Source organism: Haliaeetus albicilla, chromosome 10, assembly GCF_947461875.1.
Source record: "Haliaeetus albicilla chromosome 10, bHalAlb1.1, whole genome shotgun sequence".
Classification (NCBI taxonomy): domain Eukaryota; kingdom Metazoa; phylum Chordata; class Aves; order Accipitriformes; family Accipitridae; genus Haliaeetus; species Haliaeetus albicilla.
In genome coordinates this window covers 42,617,522-42,635,844 of record NC_091492.1, presented here as the reverse complement: position 1 = coordinate 42,635,844, position 18,323 = coordinate 42,617,522, and the positions used below count along the sequence as shown (strand labels likewise).

At 66.0% G+C, this 18,323-nt stretch overlaps 1 protein-coding gene across 1 annotated transcript; it reads right to left on the bottom strand.

Annotated features, from left to right (window-relative positions):
- Positions 1 to 4,647: 4,647 nt before the first annotated feature.
- Positions 4,648 to 15,630, bottom strand: EMID1 (EMI domain containing 1). Its single transcript, XM_069795352.1, is given in 16 exon segments — positions 4,648 to 4,905; positions 4,907 to 4,932; positions 7,116 to 7,200; positions 7,915 to 7,959; positions 8,040 to 8,084; positions 8,227 to 8,280; positions 8,374 to 8,426; positions 8,539 to 8,625; positions 8,899 to 9,036; positions 9,250 to 9,348; positions 9,836 to 9,962; positions 10,113 to 10,174; positions 10,277 to 10,363; positions 12,490 to 12,596; positions 12,726 to 12,839; positions 15,124 to 15,630. Coding segments are annotated over 16 exon segments (1,380 nt in total). The 5' UTR covers positions 15,267 to 15,630; the 3' UTR covers positions 4,648 to 4,797.
- Positions 15,631 to 18,323: the final 2,693 nt, after the last annotated feature.

Sequence of the window (18,323 nt, the reverse complement as noted above, 5' to 3'; positions counted from 1 at the left end):
ACTGCTGTTTGCAGCAGCAACTTTGATCTCAAATGACCCTACTTTAATTTAACTGCCACCTTGGATGACACCCAAGGGGGCTGGCAGGAGGGTGTTTTGTTTGGAACAAAAGAAACACTGGGGCTGACACTTACAAACCCCCCACCCTGGTTTCAAAGGGCCAGGTTGCAAGCTTTTGGGTCTGCGGAAACCACCACACTTCACTCTTTCTATTTAACTTTCAAGGACACACAAACAAATGGCTGGAAAGTTCTAACACCTGTCCCCTGGCAGGGTTTGAGATGGGCAGCTGGCCGTAATTCCTTCCCCAAAGCCCCGATTCACACCAATACCATGATTTAGAGGAGAACCGAAATCCTGAAAATTCAAGCAGAAAAATCTACACTGAACCGGTTTGCTGGTGGGAATGGAAAATGTGTCCACATGGCAATTACAAGGCTATATTTGAAATTATTACAGCTCCTAAATGTATGTTTTTGCTCAAAGTCACCAAGCAACTCCAGTTCCCATACAAAATTCTAGAGCAAACGATGAATTCACCACTTAGGCCAGACCTTGCCAGCCAGATTCCAGCTCTGCTGGACCAGAGAAGTCCCGAGGACAGAGATCAGGAATGAGTCCAGACCTTGCTTGCATCTGCCGCTCAGGCCATGGCATCTGACTGAGCTGGAGGCAGAAGCTGGACGTTGGTATAGCTTTTCTCAGGCAGAGCCAGACAGTCCTCTGCGGGAAGAGGTTTCAGTGTTTCTATCGCAATCACACCTTGGGGTACGCTGATCTCAGTTAGAAAACCAACTAGTGAATTTGAGGAACCTGGCTGACAACTTCCTACAGCCTTCATTTATCCCTAGGTTGTAAGGACTGCTTTAACAACTTCATCACTTTGTTCACAACTAAAGGTGACGGAGCACCAGGAATCATTTTGAAAATACTCTTTTCATACACCAGAACCTGCTTCTTGAGGCCACAGATTCATCCTAATAAAGCTTTCCTCCCCTCCTCCTAACCCCTCTATGTGAGCTTATGGCTTTTCCTCATTTTGCACTTCCCTCAGCTGATGCCGGAGCTCAGACCCTGCGGTGTGAGCTGATGGAGAAGGAAAGGAAGTGCCGTGACTCTGGGAGTGATTTTTGACAGATATTAATTACTTTGACCTTGCACCAGAGTGCAGGAATCAGTACGAGTACACAAGGAAGATGCCTGAAATACCACGCACAATAAGAAGACGCTGAACTGCTATCCAAAGTCTTCCACGCTCCTGAGACACACCACACAAGTTGTTAAACTACTTTGGCACTACTCCTGCTTTCCTTACGGTTTGTCATGTTTAACATTGAAAAATCTAGCTTGTTAAATTCAGGATCACTGCTCTTTTTTTTTTTTCAGTTTATATGTGGCTCTAAGCTCTGCTAAATCCTGAGTGTTAAAGAACATTAATGCCCATTCCTCCACATCCATCTTCCCTCTCCCACTGCCTCCTTTCACCAACACCCCTCCATCCTCCTCCCCATTTCACCATACACTGCCCGCCACCCCTGCCTCTTCTTTCCCAAGCCTGTTCACCCTCCAACCACCAAAACCTCCCTACTCCTCATTTAATTCTCATTTTCCGCACCCCATCAGGTTACCACAGTCCTCCAGCTGTTAAAAAATGGCCAGGCTGCTGAGCACGGATCTCCCCAACCTCCATCCCTCGTTGGTAGACCCCCCAGCAACCTACCACCCTCCCGAAGAGCTGCCGGGGCCTCGAGCTACGCACACAGTCTTCAGAGTTAAACACCCAGCATGCATCCCTTCTTACAGCCTTCCCCCAGCCCTACCTAGACATGACATTTTCCCCTTTGCAGGATTAAATCCAGGTGTTGAATTTGCAAATTGTCTCCAGTAATCCCTCACTTCTAATTTGCTCAAATTTAGATTAACGCAAAACATTAAAAAAAATACTATGGTTCATTTAGTCAAAACCATCTCCTAGCCTTTATGTCCAGTGGGAAATTAATCTTCATCTTTCTATTTCATGAGGCTCAAGAGCACGATAGCGCAGCCGAAAATAGCAGCTCCCACAGAAGAACATTTCCATGTATTAAGCGGAAAGACAGCTGTATTTTTAAACCCCATTTTGACAATTCCATTGGCACATGTTTCTTTAGCAACTTTTTTTTTTTTTTTAACTTCTCCAAGGTGATATTAGTCATATTGCCTCACGCTCCGTGGCTTGTGACATTTTCCTCTGCAGAGAGCTCCGACCTTCGGCTGCTGGGCTTTAAGGCTACTTTAGGGCTGGTATTGCCGTGGTTGGCAAGTCTCAGTTCTGACCTATTTGCATCCAGCTAGAGCCCTCGTGTAAAAGCACGTCTCCTCCTACGATGCTTCACTGGTTTTATTCAAAGAAATTACATTTGCACCAGAAATCCTCCTGAATAGCCACCAGAAAAGCCGAAGGCACAGAGGAAGCCTTCAGTAAGGGCAGGGATATCCCGAAAAAGCGTAACTCAAACGAATCTGCCGGCGCCGGAGCACCGAGGATCCACTACCGCAAACAACCCTTTAACACATGTCGAGGTGGGATCATCCGGGCACGGCGACCCCAGGGAGGCACCGGAGGGGTGACGGGCTGCGCGGGGGTCAGGACGGCCACGAAGCCCTCAGCCCAGCCGGGATGGAGCCCGTCTACCACAACGCGGGGGGGGGGGGGGGCCCGGCGCCTCGCCTCGCCCCGCCGTGACAGGGCCGCGGCCCGGCCCCGAGGCGCTCCCCTCAGCCCGGGCGGCCCCGGGCTCAGTCCGTCCTGACGGGCGCCGGTGCGGGAGGCCGGTCCGGCTTCAGCCGCTCCCCGCCGAGGCGGCCCCGCCGACAGACCCCGAGCCGAGCCCCTGCGGCCCCGCTTACCCGTCGACGCCATTTTCTCGCCTTCCTCCTCCGCGCTCCCAACGTCCGGCCGCCGCCGCCGCCCCGCAATGCGCATGCGCTACCCGGCCTCGGCGGGCCGTACCACGGCGGCGGCGGCGGCGGGGTCCGCGGCCGGGAGATTACCGAGAGCTCGCCTCATCCCGCCCCGCCACGCCGCCCTTCCCCACGGTCCACGCCCTCCGCGGAGAACCGGGAACGCCCCGCGCCGCAGCGGCCGTCGCCCGGGAGGGCGGTTCTCCCGCGGCGCTCGGCGCTCTCCCCCCTCCCCTCCTCCCGCCACCCCCCCCCCCGCCGGGCGACGGGATGGTACGGCCCGCGGCCGTTAGGGACCGTCGCGCAAGAGCCGTTGGGGTCGGGAGGCGGAGCGGTGGGAGGGGCTGCGGCGGCGTGATGTCATCGCCGGGCGTCACGCGGCAGCGGCCGCGCGCCGGGTCGCTCCTGACGTCACGCGCCAGCAAGCGGCGCCGCGCGCGCCACGTGCCGCCAGCGCCCGACGGCACGCCCCGGTGCAGTACCGTCGCCTGGCGTCACGCTCCGGCAAGTGACGCCACGGGCTGCGCGTGACGTCACCAGGTGTCACGCGTCGCTTGCTAGCAAGCGACGCCGCGGGCCAAGCCAGGTGTCGCGTGGGATCCCGCGCCGTGCCTGGCGTTGCACGCTGCCCGCGCGATGTCACGATGCGGGCGTGACGGGGTGACATCACCCGTGATGCCGTGTGTGACGTCACCCCCGCCACGACGCTAGCGGTGTTGTCCCGTGAGGCCACGGGTGGGGATGCAGGTAGACCCCAGCGGCTGCCACCCCACGTGTCCCCTGTCCCCCCCAGCGCCCTGTGCCACCCCGCCTGCTGCTGCTGCCCCAGCGGGTGCTGGGGGGGCTGCGGCGCGTCCCGCAACGCCTGCATGGGTGGGTGCGTGGGTGTCCTGCGGGTGGGTGTCCTGTGGGTGGGTGTCCCGTGGGTGGTGCAGCATAGGGGGGTGTCCCGTGGATTGCCTGACATGGGGGGGTGTCCCACAGGTGGCATCGCATGGGTGGATGTCCCACGGGTGGCAATGCATGGGCGCGTGTCCCACGGGTGTCATGGTGTGGGTGGGTGTCCCACAGGTGGTATCTCATGGGTGGGTGTCCCACGGGTGGCATGGTGTGGGTGGGTGTCCCACAGGTGGCATTGCATGGACAAGTGTCCCACGGGTGGCATGGCTCAGCCATGTGTCCCCTGGGTCCCCCTCCAGGTCACCGCAGCCCATTTCCCCGTGGCCCCCTCCCACCCCGCCGGCAGCCCCAGGGACCCCCCGTGGGGCCCCCCCACTGCCCCCAGCCCACCCACTGTGTGCGGAGGGGACCCGCTCCAGCCCCCCGTATCCCCACCTGGCTTCACCCGTGGGTGCCCGCTTCACCCGAGGGGGTCCCCCAGGGCACTGAGGGACGCACAGGACACGGGTTCAAGAGACGTTTAATGACCCTCGAGGGTCCCAAAGCAGCGGGACGAAGCTGGGGGGGGGGGTCCCCACTGCCGGCCCCCCCTGGGGTCCCTTCCCTGGCACAGGGGTGGCCGCGGGGGCTCGGGCTGGGGAAGAAATTAAACACCCCCAGAGCTGCACATTGGGGTGGGGGCAGAAAAGGGGCAGGGGGGGGCCCTGGCACCCTTTTGCCCCCCCACACCCCCTGGGGGGGGGGTTTCAAGCAGCAGCGATGGGGGGCAAAGCAGAGGGGGGGGCCGGTGCCGTGCTACCGGCTAGCACCAAGTGCCCTGCGGGACCAGGGGGCTGGGGGGGGGGGTGGCCCCCATCGTGCCCCCCCCTTCTCCTGCCTGTACCGGCACGGCGGTGGGCGCAGGGTTGGGGGGGGGGTGACAGCGGGTGACCCTCCCCCCCACTCCAGGATCCGTCACTGCTTGCCGGGGGGCCGCCGGTGGGGGGCCACGATGCGGTAAGGGGGCTGGTTGCTGCCACCCCGCTTACTTCGGGGGGGTCCGGGTGCCACCGTGCCGGGGGGGGCCGCTGCCTGAGCCGGGCTCTGGTTCTGCGGGGAGGAAAGGAGAGAGGTGTCAGGTGTTGGGAGGATGCCAGACACTGCCCCCCCCCAAAAAAAAGTCACCCTGGTATGGGTGCTGTGGGCAGGGGGGGCCCTCCCCCACAGAAATGGGGTTCATCGCTCCCCCAGCCACACGACAGTGTCGAGCCCCACGGCTCCGGCTGTCCCCCGGGACCCCCATGCTGGGAGAGGCACACTCGGACTGGGGGGGGGATACACGCACAGGAGGACCCCCCGGCTGGCACCCCTGCCTGGCACCCCCAGCCGGCACCCCGAGAGCCAGGGTCCCCCCTGCAGGAAAGCACAGCTGGAAAGTGGAGGTGGGGGGGAGTGGGGCAGAAAGAGGGTGGGGGGCACCCGCAGCCCCCCCAGCTGGGCACCCTGGCACAGTGGGGGCCGGGCACTGGGGTCTCCCTTGGGCCAAGAGGGTCTCCATGGTTGTCTCTCTCTCAGTCCAAGAGGGTCTCCATGGGTCTCCCTTGGTTTGAGAAGGGTTCCATGGTCTCCCCTGAACCTTTGGGAGCTCCAGGATTTCTCTTGGTTTGAGAGGGTCTCCATGGTCATCTCTCTCTCAATCCAAGAGGGTCTCCATGGTCGTCTCTCTCAATCCAAGAGAACCTCCATGGTCTCCCTTGAACCTTGGGGGGCTCCAGGACCTCCCTTGGTCTAAGAGGGTCTCCATGGGTCTCCCTTGGCTTGAGAGGGGCTCCATGGGTCTCCCTTGAACTTTGGGGGGCACCAGGATTTCCCTTGGTCCAAGAGGGTCTCCATGGTCGTCTCTCTCTCAATCCAAGAGGGTCTCCATGGTCACCTCTCTCAATCCAAGAGAACCTCCATGGTCTCCCTTGAACCTTGGGGGGCTCCAGGGGCTCCCTTGGTCCAAGAGGGTCTCCATGGTTGTCTCTCTCTCAATCCAAGAGGATCTCCATGGTCTTCCTTGGCCCAAGAGGGTCTCCAGGGTCACCTCTCTCAATCCAAGAGAACCTCCATGGTCTCCCTTGGCCCTGGGGGTGCTCCAGGGACCTGCTCCCAGGGGCTCCAGCCCCCCCGTGCTCCATGCCCACTCCCGGGGGGTTTTGGTGCGGGGGGGGTGCCACGGCGCGCCCAGCTCATGCGGGGAGGGGAGGAGGGAAGGCGGCGCGGTTACCTGGCCAGATGATGGCTTCCAGCAAGGTGACCCTTCTAGCCAGGACCTCCAGCCGGGCCTGCTGCCGCAGGAGGGTTTGGAAGCTACTGGCCTGGGGGAGAGTGAGAGAGCAGAGCAGAGCGCGCGTTCGCCGCCGCGGCGGGGACGGCACGGGCGGCACGGCACGGGCGGCGTAGCACGGCATGGCACGGGTGGCATAGCGTGGGCGCAGCCCTGGCGGGCAGGGGGTGCCGGTGCGATGGGGGGGGGTGCCAGCTCTCCCAGGAGGGTGCTCCTCTTGCTTTCAGAGGGGTGCCGGGGGCTCCCGTGGTGGCCCCAGGGGGATGCGAGGGGCTCCCCCATCCCTGTGGGTCCGGGGGGGGGCCGGGGGTCCCTTGCGCTGACCCTACAGCAGCCGCGGCTGCCTCGATGTCCCCACCGGCGCCCTGATGGGGACACGGCTGTCCCCTGCCTGGGCAAGTCCCAGCGGGGTGCTCCCTCTGCCACCCCCCCCCCAGCACATCGAGCCCCTGGACACATGGGGGGGACACACGTCCCCAACCTGCCCGGGGGGCCACTGGCTTGTCCCCAAGACGGAGACTGTCACGGGTGTCCCTGCCCGAGGTGGGCACCCCGGGCAGTGCCCGTGGGGGGCGGGGGGGTGGGTCTTCCTGGGGTACCCCAGCCATGGGTGCAGGCAGGGGGGGCCCCGGTGACCCTTGCCCTGTGAGCGGTCCCCAGTGCTGGCCACGATGCCGCGGTGTGGGTGGTGACGTCATGCACGGCTGATGATGTCACACCGCAGCTGGGGCGAGGCCGACACCCTGCCCCCCCCCCCCCCCCCCCCCGTGCCCAGGCAGCGGAGGGGAGGGGGTGCCGAAGGACCCCTCCCCACAGCTCCATGACGTCAGCGAGCCAAGGGCCACCGTGACGTCATGGGGGCCTGGTGACCTGCCAGCGGGGATGGGGGCCACCCCATGGAGCGGGGGCCACCCCGGGGTCCCCGTCCCCTCCCGTGGCCCAGGCTGGCCCCCCCCCTACTCACCGTAGAGCCCAATCATTGTTTCCAAGATTAAAACCCTCTCCGCTAAAATCTTCAGCGCCTCGCGGAGCTGGTGCAAACCCTCCCCCTGGGGAGAAGAGAGGGACGGGGGTGAGGGGGGTCCGGACCCCCACATGGCCCTGGGCCACCTCCCCTGGGAGGGGGGGGTCATGGAGGGGACACAGGTAGCCCCCCACTTTTCGGCACACCCAGACTCACTACAAGATGGGGGGAAGGAATGGGGGTACCCTTCGGGGGGGGGGCACCAGCCCCCAGCCCTACCCCTGGGGGGGGGGTCCTGAGCCCACCCTGTGTCCCCAGCACAGCTCTGTGCCCTCCTGTATTGGGGGGTCCCGGGGGGGGGCTGCCCATCACCCTGCCCAGGCACAGAGGGGCTGTGCTGGTGGTGTGACCCCCCCCGCCGTGGGAGGGGGCAGCATGCAGGGGTGGTACCCCTTTTTCCCAGCATTTGGGGGGGGGAAACAAGCACAGCCAGGGATCTGTGTGCCATCACCGGGGTCCCAGTGGTGAGGGCACAGCTGGGGACTCCCCGGCCATTGACGGGGTCCTGGCACAGCTAGGACCCCCCCCCCCATGCCACCATTGGGGTCCTAGGGATGAGATGTGGGGTACTGGGCACCGCTGGGGACCCCCATGCCATCATTGGGGTCCCAGGGACAAGCCATAGGAGAGAGCAGGGTGCCCCCCCAAGCCCATCGCTGTCCCCCCAGCACCCACGGGTGGCCAACCCCTGTCAGTAGACATGTCCCCACTCCTGTCCCCGGTGCCACCGGCCACTCACCCAAGTGCCCTTCTCGCCCGGCTCGCCCCTGGGGCCCGGCTCGCCCTGAAACACAGAAAGGAGACGGCCTGGCAGGGGGGGGCATGGGGGGCTGCGACCCGGGGGGGCCCAACCCAGCAACGTACCTGTGCCCCGTCCTGTCCACGGCTGCCTGGGTGGCCCTGGGGACCCTGGGGAGGGGGGGAAAGGGCCCGTCAGCACGCGGGGAGCACGGCTGGAGCCCCCCACTGTGGGAGATGCTGACAGACACCACCCCCCCCAGGCTGATACCTCCCCAACTCATGTCACAGCGCTGGGCTGGCAGGGACTCACCCTGTCTCCCTTCTCCCCGGGGGGGCCGGCAGCTCCAGGTGCCCCGGCTTTACCCTGTGCAAGGACAAGGTGGGTGTCATGAGCTGGGGGGGGGTACCAGGGCTCAGCCCACCCCGTGTCCCCCACCCTGGCGCTCCCGGCACTTACGTCAGGTCCTGGGGGACCGGGTGGCCCGATGGGACCCGGGGGGCCGGGGGGACCTGCAAGGAGAGGGGGCTCAGCTCAGCTCAGCCCTGGTAGAGTGCCCCACACCGGGGCACCCCCAAAGTGCCAGGGTGGGGGCGTAGGGAAGGGGGGGGACGACACACTCACCCATCGGCCCCATGGGTCCGGGGGGTCCGGTGGGACCCACGATGCCCCCGACGGCTTCAGTGAAGGTGTTGGAGAGAAGTGGGTCCCCTGAGGGAGAGCATGGGTGGTGGGCAGGGGCCAGACCCCCCCCCAGGGGCTCCCAGCACCACCCAGCTGGGCAGGATCTGGCCACGCTACCCCCAGCCTGGGCAATGCTCCCACCCCGGACCCCATAGCCCACTCCCCGTGGCCGGGCTGCCCCTCCAGTCCCATCACTGGGGCAGGGATGCTCTGCCATGCTACAGCCCCCCCCCCAACCCCGACCCCCATCCTTGGGGTCAGCCAGGGGAGGGGACCCCCCCCACCCCAGACCCTCCTTACTGGGCTCGGCTATATGGGGTATCGCTGGCCCCACAGGGGCAGGGGGTCCCGGGGGGCCGGGGGGGCCGGGTAACCCCTTCTCTCCGGGGAGCCCCCTAGCTCCATCCCGGCCGGGTGGTCCTGGGGGGCCAGGGGGACCTGCAGGGAGGAAGAAGAGGGTGAAGGTTGGGGGGTGCCTGTTAAAGTCCTGATGCCTGAAGCTGTGCAGCTATGGAGCCCTTCTGAGCCCCAAAACCACTGCATGGACACCCCCCCCCCCCAAAATCTGCCTGCCAGGAAGGGGATGCTCAGCCAGAGCCAGGCACTGGGCTGGGACCCCCCCCCCCCTTAGGGCACCGCATCACCCCTTACCTGGTGGTCCCATTGGACCCTTCACCCCAGGAATGCCGGATGGTCCCCGTCCTCCTGCGTCTCCCTTGGGGCCGGGGGGGCCCTGCGAGCTGGATCTCCCTGCAGCCAAGCAGCACCCTCAGGGGAGCACCCCGGGGACCCCCCCCACCCATGCCCAGTCCCCACCATCATGGTCCAGCACGGCTCCCCGCTGCAACCCTGGTGCGGGTGGGGAGAGCATTGATGTGGGGGGGGGCACCCCAAGGGCAGCAGCCCCACACCGGTGCCCTCACCCTGCCCCAAACCAGAAGCACTTGGGAGGGTGTGGGGGGGTCAAAGCCCTTCAAACCCTCCCCAGAGCTGGCCCGGTCCCCACGTGTGGCTCAGTGTCACCACCATTCCCTGGGGACAGCTGGGGTGGGACTGGGACCACCCCACAGCCCGTTCCTCCAGGGTAAAGGGCTCCAAGAGGGGGTCCCCCCAGGTGTGTGTGTCCCCCCCAAATATTGACAACACCCAGGCGTTTCGCAGGACGTGGCATTGCCACCGCCGGTGCTGTGGGATGTGGGTGGCTGGGGGGGCAGCTGCCTGTGCTTGCCTGCCTTACCGTCATCTCCGGGGTTCCCACGGGCAGCCGGGGACCCCCAGAGCTGCCCAGTCTCCGGCCCCCTGCCCAGGTTGCTGCCTTTGGGTGCCGGGGAGGTGGGGGGTTCAGCCACCGACAACCGGGCCACCTGGCAATGAGATGGGAGAGTTGGGTGCCGCAGAAGGGAGGACCATAAGGTGACCCCCCCCTCCCAAGGGCTCCTGCACCCCTCGAGGGGTGGCATGGTGAGCCAGGGAGGTGGCCGGACCCTTGGCCGGTGGCACAGCGTGGGGCTCACCTGCGCCTCGAGGGTGGCGAGCCGGGCTGTCAGCTCCCCGACACGGCTGCAGTTCAGGCACCCTGCGGGGTGGAAAGTGGCAGGGGGGCACACGGGCCCGTTGGGTGGGGGGCACTCACCCCTCTTTGCCCATGCCAACGCGGCTGGCTTGGGGAGGGACCCACCTGAGAAAGCCGTGGGGCGCAGGGAGGGACGGCGTGGGGCAGTGCTGGGGCGTCCGGCATCCCGCAGGGTGAGGAAGGTGTGAGCCTCTGCCGAGAGAAGAGGGGGGTCAGGAAGGGAGGACCCCCCCCATCCCAGTGCATCACCTCTGGTGGGGGCAGAGGGTTGGGAAAGCCTGCTGTCCCTCACCCCAAAATGGGGGGGGGGGGGGCTTGCAGGGGCTCCTGCTGCTTCTGCCCCATCCTTGCTCTGGGTGAGCCTCAGAGCCCCAAACCCACCCGTGGCCCCAGGGCAGATCCCCCCAAACCCACCCACGGCTCCAAGCCAGATCCCCCTTGAACCCATGCACGATCAGCCAGATCCCCCCAAATCCCACCCATAACCCCGAGTCAGACCCCCCCCAAACCCACCCACAGTCCTGAACAAGACGCCCCCAAACCCACCCATGACCACACGCCGGATCCCCTCCAACCCACCCCATAACCCTCAGCCACTCCCCCCCAAACCCACCCATGACCACGCTAGACCCCCCAGCCCACCCCATAACCCTCAGCCAGACCCCCCAAACCCACCCATGACCACCCACCAGATACTCCAAACTCACCCCCAAGCCAGGCCCCCCCAGCCCCACCATGGTCCTCAACCCCATCACCCCAAACACCCCCACAGCCCCCAGCCAGTCCCGTGTCCCCCCCTCCCAGTGAGACCCCCCCAGCCCCAGCTCAGGGGGGATGCCCTTGGAGGAGGGCCACATTCCTGGGGACATTGCCCACATCCATGACCCACTGTGGGGTCCCTGGGGGCAGCAGCTTGGGGCCACCCGGCGCGGCAGGAAAGGGGTGTCTGGAGCAAAGCTGGCGGCATCGTCCCCCCCTCGTCCCCCCCACTGCCACCCCACCCCGGCATGGCCACCGCCATGCTGCAGGGGACAGCCAGCGCCGCCCTAAGCGGGCCCAGATGTGGGGCACCCGGCCAAGCACGCATAGAGCAGGAGGAGGAGGAGGAGGAGGAAGAGCCCCCCCGCCTCCCCCCGGGCTGCTGCCACCCAGCTGGCTCCCCCCATGCCCTGCAGAGCTGAGGCTTGGCTGGGGTACGGGGTGGGGGGAGAGGGAGGGAGGAGGATGGGGGTGACGATGGGGACAAAGACACACACACACACACCACCCCCCCGCCCCCGGTACGGTGGCAGGCTGGGGGCCAGCTGCCGAGTCGGCAGCGCCCGTCCCACCACGCATGGCACAGCCTTGCACCCATTCATCCACCCACCCGCCGTCCGGCCGCACATGGGGATGGCGGGCAGGCAGGCGGGCAGTCATCCCCTCGTGGGCACAGCCACGCGCCCACCCACCCAGGAATGTCCATCCATCTGTCTAACCATCCACACCCCATCCATCGACTTTTCCAGTTAGCCACCCCCAGGCAAAGCCAGCCAAGCATCCATCTGCCCACCCACTCCCGCATCTACCCATCCAGCCCAACGTAGGGCTGTCCACCCGTCTGTCCACCCACCCGCCCACCCGTAGGAATCTCTTTCCATCTATCCGCCCACCCACTCAGCCACCAACCCGTCCATGCGCACGCAGGGACATCCATCCACGTAGCGACACCGGAACATCCAGCCAACCATCTACTCACTTATCCATTCATCCATCCATGGACACAGCCAGCCAGTCATCTACCCACAGGAATGTCCATCCGTCCACCCACCCACGGGAACATCCATCCACTCATCCATCCACTCAACCATGGGAACATCCATCCATCCACCCATTCGCCCACATGGAAGAACATCCATCCATCCCTCTATCCATCCATGGAGGAACATCCATCCCTCTGTCCCTCCATCCATCCCTCCATCCACCCACACAGAGGAACATCCATCCCTCCATCCATCCACCCACCCACCCACAGAGGAACATTCCTCTATCTGTCCCTCTATCCCTCTATCCGTCCCTCTATCCCTCTCTCCGTCCCTCCATCCACCCACAGAGAGGAACAGCCATCCCTCCCACCCACACGTGGGTCCACCTCTCCATCCAGCCCTCCCCACCCCACCTCACCCTGCCCATCCCCAGCAGCGATGCTGATGGCCGGGGGGCCACAGCCCAGGCACAGCCCCTGGGTGACACCACCCCACCCCGGCTACGGAGAGGACCAGAAGCCCAGTGCCAGGGCAGGATGAGACCCCCTTCCCATGGCCGGTGGTGGTTCTCACCTTCCTCGCAGTTGGCCCCGGTGTGCCCGGGGCAGCACCTCCACTCCAGCGCCGTGAGCGTCTTGTAGGTCACCCTGTAGATGGGCCGGACGACGGTGCGGTAGCTGCTGGCACAGAGCAGGGCAGCGCTTTCAGACCCATCCCGGGTCCGAAACCCCAGGGTGACGGAGCACCCCAGGGTGCTGGGGCGGGATGCCGGGTCCCTGCTCCCGAGGGACCCCGGTGGCACTGCTCACCTGCCCCCGCTGCAGGCCAGGGGCCAGCGGCAGCCCTGGAAGACCCTCTGGAGGAAGGTGCCATTCTGGACGTGGCACGACACCGTCCGTGTCACCGTGTAGGAGCACCAGTTGCTGGAAGGGAAACCGCCGGTGCCATCAGCCCTTCCCTGGGGGACACTGTGTGGCTGGCAGAGGTGGCGGTGCCACCCGAGCTATGTCGTGTCCCCATCCCATCCTAGGGGGTCCTGCCCCCTAAATCGCCCTGGGAGATGCCCACCCTCAGCTTTCGGGGTGCCCATGGAGGATGCTCCCATGCGGGGGCTGCCCTGGCACTCTGGGGTTGGGGGGGCGGAACTGAGGCCCCGCATTCCTGCTGCATTCCCGGCCCGGCCCGGCGCTGGCGCCGACAGGCCTGGAGCGGGGCCCAGAGCCCCCCCTTGCGCCCCCGGCCCACCCCACACAAAGGCTCCTTTCTTCGGGCGCCTGCCTGCCCCACGCCGGCTCCTCATGCCAGGCTCTGCCCACACTGCCTGCCCCGGTCATGCCACCCCCCACCACCACCCCCCCAGCCTCAGTTTCCCCCTGCGGGGGGGACACACACTAGTGCCACAACGCCGCGTCCCCGTCCCCACAGCAAGCAGGACTCGCTGTACCCTCGGTGGCTTCAAACTCTGAGGCTGTGCGATTTGGGTCAAAACCCAAGCTTTTTGGGACCGCCGCGGCGTCGCACAGCCCCTCCAAGCAGGGAGGCGGTGGCGGCGGGGACGAGTGGGCGCCGCGGGGGGACAATTGTCTGGGAGATGCCGGGGGAAGGGGTGTTTGGGGAGGGGGGGTGCACAGCAGGGTGGCACAAGGCTTTCCGGCCGGGCAGCGTCCCAGGCGGGCTCCGTGCCAGGGCCACGAAAGCGCCGAGCCCGCCGGGGCTGTCTCCACGCTTCTGCTGCCGCCCCGCGATGCCAAAGCGGGGTCCCGGGGGACGGTGGCATCTCCGGCCTCCCTACCCAGGGTGACAGCCCCTGGTGTCGTCCACCCTGCGTGGGCATCCAGCTCCCGGGGCGGGGGGATGCTCCTCAGGCACACGGGGATGGCACGGGTGCTGCGTCGGGATGCGGCCGTGCCGTCTCGGGGTGAGGATGCAGCAGCGGCGCACCAGCCCCAGCTGCGGCGGGCGCCCGCGGGGATGGGGATTGGGGACGGGTCCTGGCCCGTTTTGCTTCCCGCCTGGCAAAGGGAGGACGTGGGGGAATGCCCTCCCGGGGAGCCGGGCAGGAGCTGGCGGGCATCGGCGTGCGAGAGCTCGCATGGCCTGGCACGACCCGGCCCACCCGCTGCTGGGCCGACACGCGTGCACCGAGCGGGCCCGGGCTCTGCTGCCGGGGCATGCGCGTACCTGGGGCAAAGCCCACGTCGGGGTTGGTTCCGAATCCCACCCCGCTTCCCAAAACCAGCCTCTTGGCTTCGTGCCCCACCCTGCTTGGGCATGGGGGACCCCCAGGGATGCGTTTTCCCGGCAAGAGGGATAGGGTGGGGGCTCGCAGGTCCCCTGATGCCAACAGGAGGGTGGTGGGAGCCAGGTTGTGGGCTGGGGGGATCTGGTGGGGGGGGGACACGACACGGCAGGGTGGTGCCAAGGCGCCGGGGGCTTCCTGGGCTTGGCCGGGAGGGAAGGGGAAATGAGGCAGCTTCTGCCCGTCGCCTCGCCGACCCGAGCGGAACCGGGAGGTCCCGGCAATCCGGTGCCGGAGACATGGCCAGAGCCAAAGATTTCCTGTAAACAACCCCCCCCGGCACCCCGCCTGCTGGGACGGGATTGTGGGGACAGGGACCACAGCCCCCTGAACTGGGCAGTGGGCTCCCTCAGCCCCCACCACCTTCCGGGGACGAGCGGGACCCTGGGGCCAGAGCCACTCACCCCACACCAGTCCCAGCGTGCCCAGGCAGCCCCAGTAGCCCCAGCAGTATCCCAGTATGCCCAGGCAGCCCCAGCAGTATCCCAGTATGCCCAGGCAGCCCCAGTAGCCTCAGCAGCCTCAGCATGTCGCAGCACCTTGCTGGCCCTGGTAGCTCTGATAACCCCAGCAGTGATGCTAGACCCAGTAAGTCCTGCTGTCCCCAGTAACCGCCAGCCCCAGTAAGCCCAGCTAGCCCCAGTACCCCCTGGTAAACCCCAGCAGCCCCCAGCAGCCCCCCCCAGCCTTCCCAGCCCGGCTAGCCCCATCAGCACGGACCAAGCACCCCTTGGCCAGCCGTCCCCAGCAGCTGGTGCCCCCCGGTACCCGCAGCCCCATCTCCGTGATGCCACCCACGCTCCCTTCCCGGTACCCCCCGTTCCCTGACCCCCCCCCCGCCCCGGTGCCCTTTCTCCATCACCGTGGTGCTTCCCACCCGGTGGCCCCCCCCTCCCCGGTGCCGGTACCTGCGGGCGGCGGGCTGCAGCACGGCCGGGCTCCAGGAACCGGCGACGGGGGGCGGCAGCAGGCAGCAGAGGCACAGGCAGAGCCCCAGGGGTACAGGCAGGGGCAGGCAGCGGCGGCAGAGCCCCCGGTCACGGCCCGCCATGCCGCTCCGCTGGGCTCGGTGTGGGGCCGCGCTGCCCGGGCACGGGCACCGGCACCGGCACCGAGCGGGGCGGCGGGAAGGGGAGGGGACGAGGAGGAGGAGGAGGAGGGATGAAGGAGGAGGAGGAGGAGGGATGAAGGAGGAGGAGGAGGAGGAGGGACCCCACGCCCCCGCGCCTTCCGCCCCGCCGGCCCGGGGGTCCCGCTGGCGGCTCGGACACGGTGGTGGGGGGGTGTACGATGCGGGGGGGGCTGGTCCCAGATGCGGGATCCCGGTCCCCGGGTGAGCGAGTGTGTGTGCCGGGTGGGAGCCCGTCCGCCTCCCTCTGCGTGGGTCCACACGCGTGTGTGCGTCCCTGCGTGTGCGCGCGGGTCCACACGCATGCGTGTGCAGGGGTGCGCACATCTGCGTGCTTCTGTGTCTGCGTGGGTTCGCACGCGTGTGTGCGTGGGTTCGCACGTCTGCGTGCTTCTGTGTCTGCGTGGGGACACACGCGTGTGTGCTCCTGTGTCTGCATGGCTACACACGCGTGTGTGCTTCTGTGTGTGCCTCTGTGTGCGCATGAATGCGTGCATGGGTACACACACGTGTGTGCTTCTGTGTCTGCATGGGTTCCCATATCCGTGTGCTTCTGTGTCTGCGTGGGCACACACGCGTGTGTGCATCTGTGTGAGCATCCGTACGCACGCGTGTGTGCATGGGTTCGCATATCTGTGTGCTTCTGTGCGTGCATGGGGACACATGCGTGTGTGCGTCTGTGTGTGCATGGCTACACACGTGTGTGTGCTTCTGTGTGTGCTTCTGTGTGTGCATGGGTACACACATGTATGCTTCTGTGTGTGGATCTGGGTCTGCATGGATACACACACATGTGTGCACATACGTGTGCGTCGGTACACAGATGTTTGTGCATCTGCATGCACGCACATGAGTGCACATGCATGTGCACATGGGCGTGCACGTCTGTGTGCCCCCGTGCCCGTCCGTGTGCGATGTGCCGGAGGTCCGTGGGTGTCTCTGTGCGCACACACGTGTGTTTGTGTCTGCCTGTGTGTACACAGTACACACCCTGTCTGTCTGTCCGGTTGTCTCCGGCTGTTCCTCCGGCCGCCTCTTCCATGTGTGCGCGTGTGTGGTCCCTGTGTCGGGGCGTGCAAGGAGGCCGCGTGTGTGCATGGGCGTGCATGGGTGGTCCCTGCCAGGGGTGTCAGCGGCGGGGGGGTGTTTCTGTGTCTGGGTGTGTGTCTGGGGACACGTCCCCGCACCGGCAGCACCCCAGGACCCCCCACCCCTCTCCTCTGCGGGGCGCGGGTGGGGGCTTCAGCCCCCTGATCGAGGCTGTCAGCACCCACCCCCCCACCCTGCCTGCACGGGGGACCCAGGCGCCCGGGTGGTCTCATCTGCTAACCTGCTGTGTCCCTTCCCTGGGAGACAGCAGGGAACCCATACATCCAGGCCCCCCATCCATGGGGTGGGGGGTGTGAGAGGGGGAGCTGTGCTCTACTGGCCCCCCCCCCAGCATGGGGAGAGCCTGGAAAGCCTGGAGCTGGGCTCAGGGGGGACACACACAAGCGGGGCAGGAGGACTCTGCGCTGGAGCGGATGAGGGAGCGCTCCCACAAGGCCCCCCCACCCATGGGTGCCACCTTCCTCTGGGCAGGGGGTAAGCGGGGAGCTGGCACAGCACAGGCGGGGGGGATGCACCCCCAAGGCACGCACCCACACCTGGGGGACCCGTCACCCCGACTTCCCCAGTGGGAGCCCTGCCGGCCCCCCGGCTGGCAGCCACCCCCTTGGTGGTTAGAGCACGGGGGTGTCCCCAAAGCCCTCCCTGGCCCCCCCGCAGCGCTGCTGGCAGCCTGGCCTCCGTGTGTCCTTGCTGCAGGGTATGGGATGTGCTGTTTACCCTCGTGGGTGCTTGGAGGAGCCGAAGGCCATCCGTACTCCTCCTCAGACTAAACAAGGCTGTGGTTGGGCGCCCGGGGTCTGGTGAGGGCCCTTGGGTGTGGGGGCAGTGGGTATCGCACTGGATGATGCACAGGTGTCCCCCCCCAGGTCTGGGTGGTCCCCCCATGCGTGGTGGGGACAGGGCTGGGGTGCTATGAGGGCTCAGCACCGGTGGGACGGATCCTGCTTGGCTCTGGCAGCCCAGAGGCTGGGGCTTTGGGCGGGCTGCAGGAACTGGGGTCCCCCGTCTTGTCCCCCAAAGTGGGGCAGCCCCGCACCCACTGCTCTCTGATGGCTGTCCCAGGCTGTCCCCAGCCCAGAGCTGAGCACGTGTGGCCCAGCCTCAGGCTGCAGAGGACCTTGTCCCCACGGCTCCCCTGAGTGACCCTCATCTGGTTCTGGGGTCCCCTCACCTGGCTCTGGGGTCCCCTCACCCGTGCCCACCCCCTGCTTGATGGCTTGAATCCCTCCAGGGCTCCTCAGATGTGTTTTAGCCTGGGTCCAGGTCCCTGTGCCACGTCCCTGCCTTGGCTCCATGTCCCCACGCCAACGTCCTCATCCCAGCTCCAGGTCCCCATGCCATGTCCCTGCCCCAGCTCCGTGTCCCCATGCCATATCCCCGTCCCAGCTCCAGGTCCCCATGCCATGGCCCAGGCAGGGACTAGGGCTCGGAGCTGAGCTGAAATGAGGCTTCTGGGCCAGGGGAGGGCTTGGGGGGGGGGGGGGGTCAGGAGGGTCGAGGGGGGGCAGGTGGGGCCACTCAGAGCAATTATGGCCTATTAGTGCCCACAGGGCCCTGCCCCGCGTCCCCACCAATGTCCCCAGCTCTGCATCCCCCAAACTACCTCTGTGACCCCGTCAGCTCCCCAAACAGCACGTGCCCTCCCAGCCCGGCTCCTGGCAAAGTGTGGGGCATGCTGGGATGGGGAGAGGCTGCTGGTGGGTCCCAGGGGTGGTGATGAGGATCACAGAGCGGCCCCCCCCCCCCCCGGGACCCCCACGCTCACTTGAGCCACGGCATAGGGTGCCAGCCTCCAGCCCCATTTGCCCTGGGACTGGCTCCTGGCATGAGACCTGGATGCAGCTCATTGCATGGATGGGGCAGTGGGTG